This window comes from Pteropus medius, unplaced genomic scaffold (genome assembly GCF_902729225.1).
Source record: "Pteropus medius unplaced genomic scaffold, Ma_sr-lr_union100, whole genome shotgun sequence".
NCBI classification, from domain to species: Eukaryota; Metazoa; Chordata; class Mammalia; order Chiroptera; family Pteropodidae; genus Pteropus; species Pteropus medius.
In genome coordinates, this window is record NW_024350935.1 from 588 (window position 1) to 14,253 (window position 13,666).

The 13,666-nt window shown below is 48.9% G+C and overlaps 1 pseudogene and 2 gene segments (V, D, J or C); all 3 read right to left on the reverse strand.

Annotated features, from left to right (window-relative positions):
• Window positions 1-3,727: 3,727 nt before the first annotated feature.
• Window positions 3,728-4,432, reverse strand: LOC120586000 (immunoglobulin heavy variable 3-74-like). The segment is given in 2 exon segments: window positions 3,728-4,206; window positions 4,308-4,432. Coding segments are annotated over 2 exon segments (399 nt in total).
• Window positions 4,433-7,790: 3,358 nt separating this feature from the next.
• On the reverse strand, window positions 7,791-8,427 carry LOC120585998 (Ig heavy chain V region MC101-like; annotated as a pseudogene).
• Window positions 8,428-11,486: 3,059 nt separating this feature from the next.
• Window positions 11,487-12,025, reverse strand: LOC120585999 (immunoglobulin heavy variable 3-74-like). The segment is given in 2 exon segments: window positions 11,487-11,815; window positions 11,917-12,025. Coding segments are annotated over 2 exon segments (420 nt in total).
• Window positions 12,026-13,666: the final 1,641 nt, after the last annotated feature.

A 13,666-nucleotide genomic window follows, 5' to 3' on the forward strand; every position in this document is an offset into this window, starting at 1 on the left:
GCGTCTTTAGAGGAGGATCTGGGGGGAGCTCAGAGAGAAAGACGGGAGCCGGGGAGCAGCCTCAGTCTTCGTGGAGGAAACCTCAGCCGTCCTGAGCAGACGCAGAAATGTGTGTGATGACGGCCATCGTGACGGGTGCTCGGATGGTGCCAGAAACTTCTTAGTGGCACCTGGAGGGAGGCGGTCCTTGTTATGGACGGTGGGGAACTTGTGTGACGTGTTTCTCCTGCTGTTCTGTGGAAGGTAGAATGAGGAGAAGGGAATTGGACACTCAGCTGTGGCTCTTTCTACACCAAGAGAGGCCAGTCAGGCTTGTCCCCTGACGACTCGTGGTGAAGGACAGCAGAGACGGGGCTAAACTGTTCGCATCATGTACGTTTGACCTGTTACATCTGCCACGATAACAGCCACAACCACATTTTCTGACAAAAAATACCGCACAGTGCATTGGTCCTAAGGAAGCCGTCACCTCCACGTAGAGGGTACCCAGTGGGACAGGCCCAGCTACTGCTCCTGGAATCCGATAATCTGGCTAGTGCTGGGACCACACACCTTTGAGCCACTTCAGTCTGGGACTGGGACAGAAGGGACAGTGTGGAGGCCCATTGCTTGGTGACATGAACGTCCTAGGAGTGACAATTTGGAGGGACGACGTGCTGCACCCTCCGCCCACTGCAGGGCGACTTAGGAACATCACCCGCCAGCTCTCCCTCTGCCTGCTCTCGGGGTCGGACTTGCACTGGGGCCTGACACGTCTGCAGCCTCCCCTGAGCTCTCAGCATTTTCTCTACAAGTGTGGAGGTTTCATAACAAAATACGAGTGAATGTTCCAACGAAAGTCATCTGTCGCCAAAGCTGCTTCTCATAAGGCCTTGACCACACCCCTTCTGTAAATGTCTTTGATAAAATGAACCTGCTTCTTCTGAAAACATAGAATGCTACATGAAACGGTCAGTTCCTTGTGAAAACATGGCTGGCCTCCTCTCTCCGTGTTTTTCAGTCCCCACTAATCTAGTTGTTGCTCAGGGATTCTCCATGTTTGTTAAAATCTGTAACCCATGTATTCTAAGTCAAAATTTATCATAAATAACCTGATCTGGGCTGACCCAAACACACCCGAATGGCATGGATTTCCATGGTGGACAGCGGCTTCAGGTTTTGCGGACGCTTCCAGTATGGCCGTCCCTATGAATTTCCCAAAAACTTTGTCCTGCCCAGTCTGTTTCCACAATTGATGGCACCCGGATCATACAGCACATCCGAGGGGCCGATCTGCAGGTCCCCTCTAATGCCCACCTGAAGGCCATGACTCAGGAATAGTTGGAGCTGCACCAGGTGTGTTCTCTATAGCATCTAACTTTTACCAGAGAACTTATCCACTTGGCTATGGATAGTCGTTCGCCTTCCCAATGTGTCCACACTGAGCACGACACGGCTGTGCAGTGCAGTGAGGAGGGGGAAAGTCCCATCTGCCTCTGCTAATGTGCCTGAAGGTACCAACCTGAGCTCCAGGTAAAGTTCCTGACTTGCAACATTCCTCCTATACGAGCCTTTTACATGAGCTGATTGCTTGAATTGAGCTCAGACGGTTTTAAAGCAGCTGGAATTGTTATGTTTGCAAGTGGTAACATTGGTCGAAGGGCGGGAGCTGCTAAGGGATACCAATGGTTACAAATTGTTACAGGAAGCGGGAGCTGCTGGGGGACAAACAGTTCCATTTGCCCAGCAAAGAGCAAGTAGGTCAAAGTGCAAGTGAGCTCTGCAGTGAGCTCGTGCACCTGCGAGCATATTTACAGAAGCAGAACACAGAGCTGTTGGCCTTTTGTAGAAAATTCCTCTACTTTTCCTCTTCAAGATGACAGGTGTGCTACAGGAGTTGGCATAGAAAGGGATCGGGGGAAATAGAGTTCATCACACTCACGGGTCCTAGAGACGGGTGGTTATGATGCCACCAGGGTCTCATGGAACACACCAGAGTGTTCAGGAAGCAGCAGACAGGGGGTCAGAGGGGACCTTAGCACCTGAGATTTACTGGGTTTTTCTTGGGGAAGGAAGAGCAGTGTGGGCAATCAGCTTAGGGCTGATTATTTTATTGGCCTTGAAGCTGGAGGGGCTTCTCCAGTTGCCTGGCACCCGGGCCAGGAATACTGAAGGCAGAGGATATTGCATCCTGGGGTGTGTGGGCAGACAGAGGTGGTGTCCCCTGGTGGGCTTCTTTGCATGTGAAAGGCATGTGCCAAGCCAGGCCCTGTGCTGACTCTAAGGATTGGGTTCCCGTGAGCAGAAGTCTGTCCCCATCCAGAAAGGGTTATAAAGATATTAAAACATCGTAATGTCGAGAAGCTAATAAAATACATAAACACGCAATTCAGAGGATGACCTTATGCTTTCTCTACAGCAGCACCTTGTCATAGTCTGTCCCCGTTTCATACAGGAAAAGCCTTGTGTTCTTCATCCTCCACTGTGAACCATGGGGACAGACCTGGGACACACAGTCGTCCCTCAGGATCTCCTCGATTGACCTTGACCACATCATGTGTGAGAACCCGCTTCCTCCCTAACTCTGGGTTCATCTCCCCCACTGCGTTTCAGCTGAGGCTGAAGCTTTGAGGTGGGGACAGGGGGCTGTACCCTCAGTGCTGAATGGGGATTCCTATAGACTACTGGTCTGGGGTGTGAATATTTCTTCCCTCTACACGATTCTGTTCTGTTAGATAAAGAGGATCCATCTGTCTTTATCAAAGACACAATGTGGGTGCACTAGAGAGGCTCACTTCTCTATATAAACCTAAACAGGTGAATGTCCAACAACGTAGAGTGATCAACCCTTGTTTGGTTGGATTGTGGTGCTGGGCCACCCCATGTGGCCTGGACAGAGAAACGCTCTTCTGGGTAAAGAGGAGGCCACATCTGTGGGAAGCTCACAGTGCTCCTTTCTCTACAGAGCAGGAACCAGAGAGAAGTCCAAACACACGGGGTCCCTCACCTGAACTCTCACCACTCTGGTCACACCGCCTGAAGCTACCATGCTAATGGGAGCATTCCCAGATGTGGGGAATATTTACTGCAAACCCTGTGATGGGGTCTGAAGACACAACAGCAGAGCGACTGTGCAATGCCAGGGCCTAGTACAGAATCATAGGAAGGGACCCATGTCAAAAATTAAGAATGTAGTGACAGCGAGGGCTCAGCGTGCACTTCTGAGTAATGCACGATTCCGATTTCTGTGTCTCCTCACTCAATGGCTGGACAACGACTCCGGCATCTCCATCCTGATTCTGAACAATAAACTGTCTTTTCACTCTGTTTATAAACTGGGCTCATGCCACCAGAGATCCTGCTTCAGGACTGTGGAATGATGGGTGCCCTGTGGTCCACCCCCCACGGGGAATCCTTTCTGAGTGATGGGCCCATGTGGGGACAGCATGTACCTGTGGGGGGCAGAGAACCTGAGCTCAGCACACAGGAGCCTGGACTGTGCTGTGTCTCTCTGTGTGGAAACAGGTCCCAAACTCAGGGAAACAAAACCCTCAGGTGATGTCTCTGTCAAGAAATCAGAAAGGACACATTGAAAGCTGCTGTTGGAAGAGTCCCCAGGCACTGCTGATCCGCCATCTACAGACATGTTACTTCTTCATTTCCTGTGTGTGTGAGAATGTGGAAAATCAGAGCCACGTAGAAGAAGCAGTAATTCTCCTGGGAGGCAGCTGAGAGATTTGAGAGGAAATCGCTGCTCCCAACAGGAAGCCCCTTCCCCAGCTCCCTGTGCACCTGCTGCTGGTCTGGTCTGTGTGTGCTGTGCTGTGTGTAACCTGTGCAACCCCTAGTGACCTGATCTCCCCTCCAGTCTAACTCAGGGAGGTTTGTGACTGGGCTCACACTGAAGGCCCCTCACTGTGTCTTTCGCACAGTAATACACGGCCGTGTCCTCAGCCTTCAGGCTGCTCATTTGGAGATACAGCGTGTTCTTGGCGTTGTCTCTGGAGATGGTGAATCGGCCCTTCACAGAACTGCCATAATTTGTCGTTCTACTATCTGCATTAATTTCTCCAACCCACTCCAGCCCCTTCCCTGGAGCCTGGCGGACCCAGCTCATCCAGGAGCTACTGAAGGTGAACCCAGAGGCTGCACAAGAGAGTCGCAGAGACCCCCCGGGCCGCACCACGTCTCCCCCAGACTCCACCAGCTGCACCTCACACTGGACACCTGTGAACACAGACACGTCGGGGTCAGGAAAATGTCACACATCCTTGTTCCTCACTCAGACCCACTCACGTACTCAGTGTCCCTTGTTCCCCATCAGTCACCTCGTAAAACAGCGATGAGGAAAACCCAGCTGAGCCCAAACGCCATGGTGCGGCGTGCGTGTTCAGACCTGATCCTGGAATCGGGACTCCTGGGAATCGTGGGGCTGGGCTCCTGTCCCAGAGCTGCAGGCTCAGGGCTGGTCTGGCTTTTATTGGCAGAGGGGCCCTATTTGCATGTGCTCCGACTGTATAAGGAGCTCTGGTTTGGGGACCCATAGAGAGGGCAGAGACCAAGAGCAGTTGTGGGTGTATTTGGGCACGTGGTGGCAATGAGCTCATTTGGCAAAATATGACTTTTACTGTGACATGTGTAACTCAAACACTTAGCACCATCATCTTATTTCATTTTACTCATGCACGTAAGTCATATGATGAGATATTATTTACCTGCATCACTGGTGAACAAGGCCAAACAGGACCACAAAGAGCTTGGTGGTGTCGAGAGCTTACACGTGTATGAGTGAACTCGTTTGTCTGGCCCTGTATGCTCCCCACTGCACCCCACTGCTCCCCTGGGCCACCTCCAGGACAGAGGGGCCGCGCCCAGTGAGGTGCAGTTCTCCTTCCTGCATGAGCGCGTGTGGGATCTGCCGCCTTCTAGTGTTAATGGAGAGCACGTGCGAGAACCAGGGTCACAGGTGTATTGCAGGCATCTGTCCCATCTGAGAGTCACTCTCTGTGCCTCTAACTTTCTTTGTCCACTGATAACGGCACTTGTACGGTAGTCGTCTTGCTGTGGTACAGCTCTGTCAGCCACAGCCACGCCAGGATGGTGTGTACAGCTGGAATCGCACGCACATACATGATGTCCATGTTACATCCTCAGCATCATAATTGGAAATTCAGCGTGTGGTGTGATGCGGCCTCGCACGGATCAGTGCTGAGTCTCCTTCCGATGAGTGCGTCCGCGCCTTGTGAATTCATGCACCTGCTGAGGGTTGTTGGAGTGTCTCAGCTCCCTGGGCTCTATAAGGAAAGCCAATGCTCAGCATGTAGATGCAGAGACCTGAGAAAATGTTCTTATCCTATGACACACAGCCACAGTGACGAGCAAGCTCCACTAAGTGCAAATCTATCAATATTCTTCACCTATCAGGTATGTGACGTCACACAAAGCGCACCCCAAGGCCTGGATACTCAGGTGCCCCAGAAGAATAAGGAACCAAACATCCTGTCTATGTGATAGGTCTTTGAAGAGCACAGCCCTAGAAAGAACAAAAGTTTAACTAGAAACAGTTAATCGTTTCAATCCACCACTGTCCTGAAGAGCAGAGTGCCAATCTCCCATGATGCAGAGTGGGAGCCCTTATCCTCTTGCAGGTCTCTCTGTAACTGGAGAGAATCCGCAGCAGATCCCAGTTTCCTGAGGTGACACTGTGGTGTGGCGAACTCATGTCTCTTGCCTGCATGTGCCCGTGCTGCCCCCACTGCCCTCACTACCGAACAAACATGAGAATACGCAGCGGAGGGCAGGGAAACTGGCAGGCGTGGACACTGGTGGAATATGATGGCCCGAGGGGCGGCAGAGCCTGCAGAAGAACTACCTGCCATGGGGTGGGACAGCTACAGGTGCAGAGCTGACACTGGTTCTGGTGGACAGACAGGAACACCTGGAAGGACACGGCCCAGACCCGGGCACATCCCTGCCTAAAAACAATGCACAGGCAAAGGTCAGAGAATCACCGTCTCCCACCCCCACCACCTCACCCCCTGCCATCACATCCACATGAGGTGGGAGTCAGCTGGGAGGCCAGGGGCAGAGAGATTTTCTGCGGGATAATGGATGGTGCCTCCCCCATGCCAACGAGGGGACACAAACATGGAACCGCTGGGACGTTGAGTCCTCTAGAGCTGAAGCACGAACCAACCTCACCAGTGGTGTCCATGGCCTGGAACACCCCAGATCCACAGGGACGCGCACGGGGATGAGCCAGTTGGAGGTAGAGGGAGATCCTCCCCCTGCAGTTAAGTCATTCGTTGTGACCGTGCAATAACGACATACGAGACAACATCAGACAATAGTACACCAGCAGCTACTGCCTTTTCGAGCAGGTCTGGATGCTTGGAGATTAGGGGGAATAACCAAGACCCAGACCAGACCCCTAACAAACATATTTCAGAGTGACATTTGTGCGTGACTCAGGCATTGCCTTGTCGAACACTGATTTTAAAATAACTCTGATCGCCATGTTAGGAGGTTAGAGAAAAGCTAGACATACCACGGGATCGTGAAGACGCCTGCAGTAGAGCGAAGGCGACTGAAAGAAAGCCTGGCATGGAAATGGAGAAAATGACGACGGAGAAGCAGAACCGAAGAAAGTTGTCCGCAGGCTCGGATGTAGACTAGACATAGCTTTCACGAGACACAGTCGACGTGAATATGTTAGTAGGGTTTTCACAGCCTGCTTTTCAAGGTGAAAAGAATGATGGAGAACAGAGAACATCGAGCCCTGTGGGACGATAAAAAATAATGTGGTTTGGGAATAATTACTATCCCAAAATATTTCATGTACCAGTCTTTCACCTGCTACACATTTTATTATTTTGGGGTAATTGTTAGTGGGACAGTTTTGATCCTTTGTTTTTCAGATATGTCATCATTAGTGAGTAGGAACAACTTGTTGTATGTTGATTTTCCATCCTCGGACTTGTTGAATTTGTTTAGTTCTAACAGTTTTGTGTATAGTCTTTATCGATTTCTACATCTAAGATGATGTCATTGTGAATAGATAATTTTACTCTCTTTCAGATTTTATTTCTTTTTATTGCCTAATCTCTCAAGGCAGGCCTTCCCATACCATGATGAGTACACATGGTGAGTGAGCATCTTTGCCTTGCTCCTGACATTACAGGAAAACTTCGGTTTTCCTGTAATGTCATATGATGTTAGGTGTGAGCCTTTCACACGTGGCCATTATAATGTGGAGGCAATTTATTCTGTTTCTTAATTATTGTGAGTTCTTTGTCATGAAAACTTGGTTAACCTTTTTCAAAGCCTTCTTTGCATCGATTGTTAAGATTATGGAAGTTTTCTCCTTCATTTTGTTAATGTGGTGTATCACATAATTGATTTCTCTCTGTTGAACGATCATATGTGATCCTGTTAATTTGCTGTTGAATTCAGCATGCTGATATTTCTAGAGGACTTGTTTATCTATGTTCACGTGGAATATTGGTCATTAATGTTCTTACTTTATTTGTATTTTGGTCGTTAGTGTCCTTACTTTATCTGGGTCATGCTAATACCAGCCTCCTTACATGAATTTGGGAGTATTTCTTCCTCTTCAGCTTTGCGAAAGAGATGCAGGGTTGTCCCCGTGGGCGGTTGAGAACTTTGAGAGGAAATTGCTGCTCCCGACAGGACCTCCCTTCCCACCTCCCTCTGCCCCTGCTGCTGGGCTGGTCTGTATGTTCTGTGCTTTGTGTGACCTGAGCGCCCCCTGGAGACCTGATCAGCCCCTGCAGCTCCCCTGTCTGCCTCCCTCAGGGAAGTTTGTGTCTGGGCTCACACTGAGGTCTCCTCACTGTGTCTCTCGCACAGTAATACACGGCCGTGTCCTCGCTGGTCACGGAGTTCAGTTTGAAGAAAACCTGGCTCTTGGAGGTGTCCCTGGTGATGCTGAGTCGGGACTTAAGAGCTGGGTTTAGCTTGTGCCTCCACCACTCCATATAGCACCGACCCACTCCAGCCCCTTTCCTGGAGCCTGGCGGGTCCAGTGCACATCAATGCTGGTTAAAGTGAACCCAGAATCGATGCAGGTGAGCGAGAGGGTCTGCGAGGGCTTCACCAGTCCTGGGCCCGTCTCCTGCAGCTGCACCTGGGACAGGACACCTGGGGACAAGGAGCATCAGTCCTGTCAGTCACGTGCTGTCACAACCATCCCACAGACCCCTGTCTGACATCTGAGACACTCACCTTGGGGGGCTGTCACCAAGTACACGAGAAGACCCCACAGTCTCATCTTCACCTCGACCACAGAGCTGCTTCCCCAGTGACCTGAGCCCTGTGTGAGGAGAGAGCTGTGAGCGTCCACAGCCCAGACAGTTTTTACCCTGGTGCGGTAGGAGAAATTTGCATATGGGCAGCCTGCTCCTCATAAGTGGGGAGGGACTGGGTCAAGCTCCCTGGCGTCTCTGGGGTCCAGCTGGATCTCTTCCCTTTAATACATACGGTGTCTGAGTGTGGGATGGCAGAGCAACCGATCTCTAAGGTACATTGAAACAGGTCTAAGGAAACCCTGCTTTTCATAATATACAAATAAACACTGGACTATTGAGTAGGTCACCGTTTTTAAACTTATAAGTGTTTCTCATGATTATGAAAGTGATTAGCATGATGGTCAGACATATTTTTACTTCAAACAGATTGAATATACTCACAGTTCCCAACTATTTATAAACATAATTCAAGTAAATCATACTTTTTAACCTTTGTTATAAATTACATCCAAAATAATAGACAGTCTTCTCCAATTCCCTCCTTCATTGAAGCACATGTGAGTTGTCTTTGTCTAAGTAGCTGCCTCTCTCCATAATCAGGCTGGAAGACCCCTGATGCTGGACCCTTCATATTGTGCTTTTTCTTATTTTTTTTTGTTAAATAATAAAGTCTTTACATATTCTATGTAATCTTTTTTTTTTGACATATTTTAATTATACTATTTATTTGGAGATTTAACTAAATTTTGAAATAACATTTCAAGTACCAAGCATTTTTATTTGCCTACTTTTTCCTTAAGGTCTAAGCTGTTTGTGTCACATCTAAGAAATCCTTGGCTGATCCAAGGTCACACACATTCCGGTCTATCGATCTGTGTCATTCCCTCGACCGGTGCCATGCAACCTTTATTATTGCAGGAGGGAATCAGGGCAAAACCGAGTTTATCACACTCAGAATCCTGGAGACTGGAGACCTGGATGCCACCAGGGGCTGCATGGAAGACACCAGGGTGTCAGGAGCCATGTACAGGAGGGAGAGGGGACCTTAGAACCAAGTTTTCTTGGGGTTTCCCGGGTAAAGGATGAGCAGGACTGGTGAAGAGCTTATGCCTGACTCACGTGAATCATTTCTGTGGGCTCAGAGCTGGATGTGGTTCTCCATCTGCCTGGCAGCTGGGCCTGGGATGAGAAGGCAGAGGAGTATCGTGTCCCGGGGTGTGTGGGCAGACATAGGCGGGTGCCCTGTGGGGATAGTGTGCATGTGAATGACGTGTGCCAGGCTCGGACCTGTGCTGTATGCTGTATCTAAGAACTGGTTCCATCATGAGGGGAAGAGTCTCCCCATCCAGAAATATTTGTCAAGTTGTTAAACATCATATTGTACAGAAGGTGATAAAATACGTAAACACACTCAATGCAGGGAGCCTTTGCATTCACACCAAGTGCAGCACCTTGCCCTATTCTGCCCCCATTTCATACGGAAAAAATCACCGCATCCTTCATCCTCCACTGTGAATGCTGGGGACAGGCCTGGGACACACAGTCGTACCCTCAGGAGCTCCTCATTAGACCCTGAGCACATCATGAGCGAGCACAAGCTTCCTACCTAACTCTGGGTTCATCTCCCCACTGTGTTTCAGCTCAGGCGGAAGCTTTCATATTGGGTGTGCGTGTGGGGGGCTGTATCACTGAGTGATGGATGGGGCTTCTATAGACGAGTGGATCCGGGGTGTGAATTCCTCTTCCATTTACACGATTTATTTCTATGTGATAAAGGAGAGAAACACATACTTACCCGGGACACAATGTGAGTGCACTAGAGAGGCTGGCTTCTCTAAGTAGATCTAAACAGCTCAGATGGCCTATAGGGTAGAGTGATCAATCTTTGTTCAGTTGGATTAGTGGTGCTGAGCCACCCCATGAGGCCTGGGAAGAGAAATGCTCTTCAGAGTAAAGAGAAGGCCATGTCTTTGGGAAGCTCAAAGTGCTCCTTCCTCTATCCAACCAGGAACCAGGGAGAAGTCCAAACACGCGGGGTCCCTCACCTGAACCCTCACCACTCTGGTCACACCCCCCGCAGCTACCCTCTTATGGGCAGCGTTCCAGGATGTGGGAGCATTTACAGCAAAGATCGTGATGGGGTCTGAAGGCACAACAGCAGACCGACTGTGCAATGCCGGGGCCCAGTGAGAATCATTGGAGGGGACCCACGTCAAAAATTAAGAATGAAGTGACAGCGAGGGCTCAGCGTGCACTTCTGTGCAATGCCCTATTCCTGTTTCTGTGTCTCCCATCAGTCGAATGGCTGCACAGTGACTCTGGCATCTCTTACCTGATCCTGAACTAGAAAGTGTCTTTTCATTCTGGTTACACAGAGGTCTCATGCCACCAGAGGTCCTGTTTCAGGACTGTGGAAGTGACAGGTGCTCCGTGGTCACTCTGAGCCACGCACGCTGCGTAGTGCAGGCCCACTAACAAGACTCCTTTCCTTCCATCACAGACTTTGGGAGGAAAGACTCACCTTTAAGGTTAATGAATAGGATCTGAAGGACAGTGATATCACTTTTCAGAATTTACCATCCTTTCTAAATGCAATTGTGAGCCTAGGTGCTTAATTCCATACAGATTTATTTTTTGTAGTGACTTCTCTTTGTGTAATATTAACCTAAGTGATATCTTTAGATGATGCGAGTGAACATAAAGTGAGAAAACAATATTCTGAAATGTTTGTACTGACAGTAACACTCAAAATCTATTCTCTTCTAGCTACTGAAATACACTTGACTCATTTTTCCCCTGTATTAAAATGTTTTTTTAAACACCGTTCTGCTTGTGAGTCCTGACTCAGTCCTGCTTCATGTTTTTGATATAACTTTTGCTCACAATTTCTGAGTGTACTTGGTGAGAAAGGCATTTAGTCACTGGTGACCTGTCATGTGCAGTAGACAATGTTACTTCCTTGTTGCTGTTTGCAGTGAGTTTAGAAGAAATTAGAGACACAAGAAAGCAAGAGCTGCCCTTGAGAACAGCTCAGAACGTGGAGAAAAATCCTGCCTTCAACAGAATGCCCCTTCCCACCGCCCTCTGCGTCTGCAGCTGGGGTTGATCTCTGTGCTTTGTGGGTTTATAGCACCCCCGGTGTCCTGAGCATCCCTTGTTTCCTGAGTGCCACCTGGTGTCCGGATCCCCTGGGAACTTAGCGCCCCCTCTCCTCTCCCTCAGGGAAGTTTGTGACAGGGCTCACACTGAAGTCCCCTCATTGTGTCTCACACAGCAATACAGGGCCGTGTCTTCAGCCTTCAGGCTGCTCATTTGCAGATACAGCGTGTTCTTGGCGTTGTCTCTGGAGATGGTGAATCTGCCCTTCACAGAACTGCCATAATTTGTGGTACTACTATCTGCATTAATTTCTCCAACCCACTCTGGCCCCTTCCCTGGAGCCTGGCGGAACCAGATCATCCAGTAGCTACTGAAGGTGAATCCAGAGGCCACACAGGAGAGTCTCAGAGACCACCCGGGCCGCACCACGTCTCCCCCAGACTCCACCAGCTGCACCTCACACTGGACACCTGCGAACAAAGACACGTTGGGGTCAGGAAACTGTCACACGTCCCTGTTTTTCACTGATTTCTACTCACGTACTCAGTGTCCCTTGTTCCCCATCAGTCACCTCGTAAAACAGCGACGAGGAAAACCCAGCTGAGGCCAAACGCCATGGTGCGGTGTGCGTGTTCAGACCTGATCCCGGAATGGGGACTCATGGGAATTGCGGGGCTGGGCTCCTGTCCCAGAGCTGCAGGCTCGGGGCTGGGCTGGCTTTTATCAGCAGAGGGGCCTTATTTGCATGTGCTCTGACTGTATAAGGAGTTCTGGGGTTGGGGACCCATAGAGAGGGCAGAGACCAAGAGCAGACGTGGCTGTGTTCAGACATGTGGTGGCAATGAGAACATTTGGTGAAATATGACTTTTGCTGTGACATGTGTTACTTAAACACTTAGCACCATTGTCTCATTTCATTTTACTCATGCACGTAAGTCATGTGATGTGATATCATTTACCCGCATCACAGGTGAACAAGGCCAAACAGGACCACAGAGAGCTTGCTGGTGTCGAGAGCTCCCTTGTGTAAAAGTGAAATTATGTGTCTGGGCCTGCATGCTCCCCACTGCACCCCACTGCTCCCCTGGGCCACCTCCAGGACAGAGTGGACGTGCCCAGTGAGGTGCAAGTCTCTGTCCTGCATAAGCACATGTGGGATTTGCTGCCTTCTAGTGCTAACGGAGAGCACGTGTGAGAACCAGGGTCACAGGTGTATTGCAGGCACCTGCCCCATCTGAGTGTCACTCTCTGTGCCTCTAACTTTCTCTGTCCACTGATAACTGCACTTGTACGGTAGTCGTCTTGCTGTGGTAGAGTTCTGTCAGCCACAGCCACGCCAGGATGGTGTGTACAGTTGGAATTGCACACACATTTACAGTGTACATATTACACCAACCATGCCAAGGAGAACCCTGTTTTTTTTTCTGGTGGACTTGCAAAGGTGGATGGGGGAGACTGAGGCATCGTTGACTTTCTTGCGTACCCTGGAGCCTTTGTCCAAAATCATATCTGAGGGGCTCAGGCCTATGTGTAAGGACGTCACTTCATCACCGCCTTCAGAATGTGACTTTTTCTCTATTCAAGATGCTTCAGAGAAATCAGTTACTGGTGTTTTAAATGTGATTTATTATATAAAATATTTCAATATCAGACAGAAAATACAAGATCCATGTAATTTTACTCATGTAGGTGGTAAAAACGCAAGCAACAAACAAACGTGCAAACAAAGAAAAACCCATAGACACAGACAACAGCATGTGGTCAGCAGAGGGAAAGCATGTTGGAGTCACAGAGAAGAGTAAAGGATGTCTAGGACACAGTCGTGAGAGGAGACGAGACCTTGGGTGATGAGCACACCGTGTGACACTCAGATGATGCACTATAGACTGGTACGCCTGACACCTGTTTAATCTTATTAACCAATGTCATCCCAATAAATTTAGTAAAATGTTTTTAAAAAATTAAAAGCTTGATAACTATAGGGAATATAATACACAGAATAGTGATGAAGATAAAATTTTTTAATTAAGTTAAAAAAGATATTTAAAAACACAAATAGGAAAAGAAATCTCTTTAGGAAAAAAGGACCTGATCTGTTTGTGAACCTGTATGTTTTATCAGAAAATACATTCTCTACCAATTTATTAACATATACACTGCAACCTGTGTGTGTGTGTGTTTGTGTGTGTGTGTGTGTGTGTTTGTGTGTATGTGTGACAATGATAAAATCTGATTTAATGTAATTACAACTTAGAAGGCCTCTAAGTAAGTAGGGATCCGGTCCTTCTTGGTCACATAAGATGCAGAGAACAAAGTCAGAA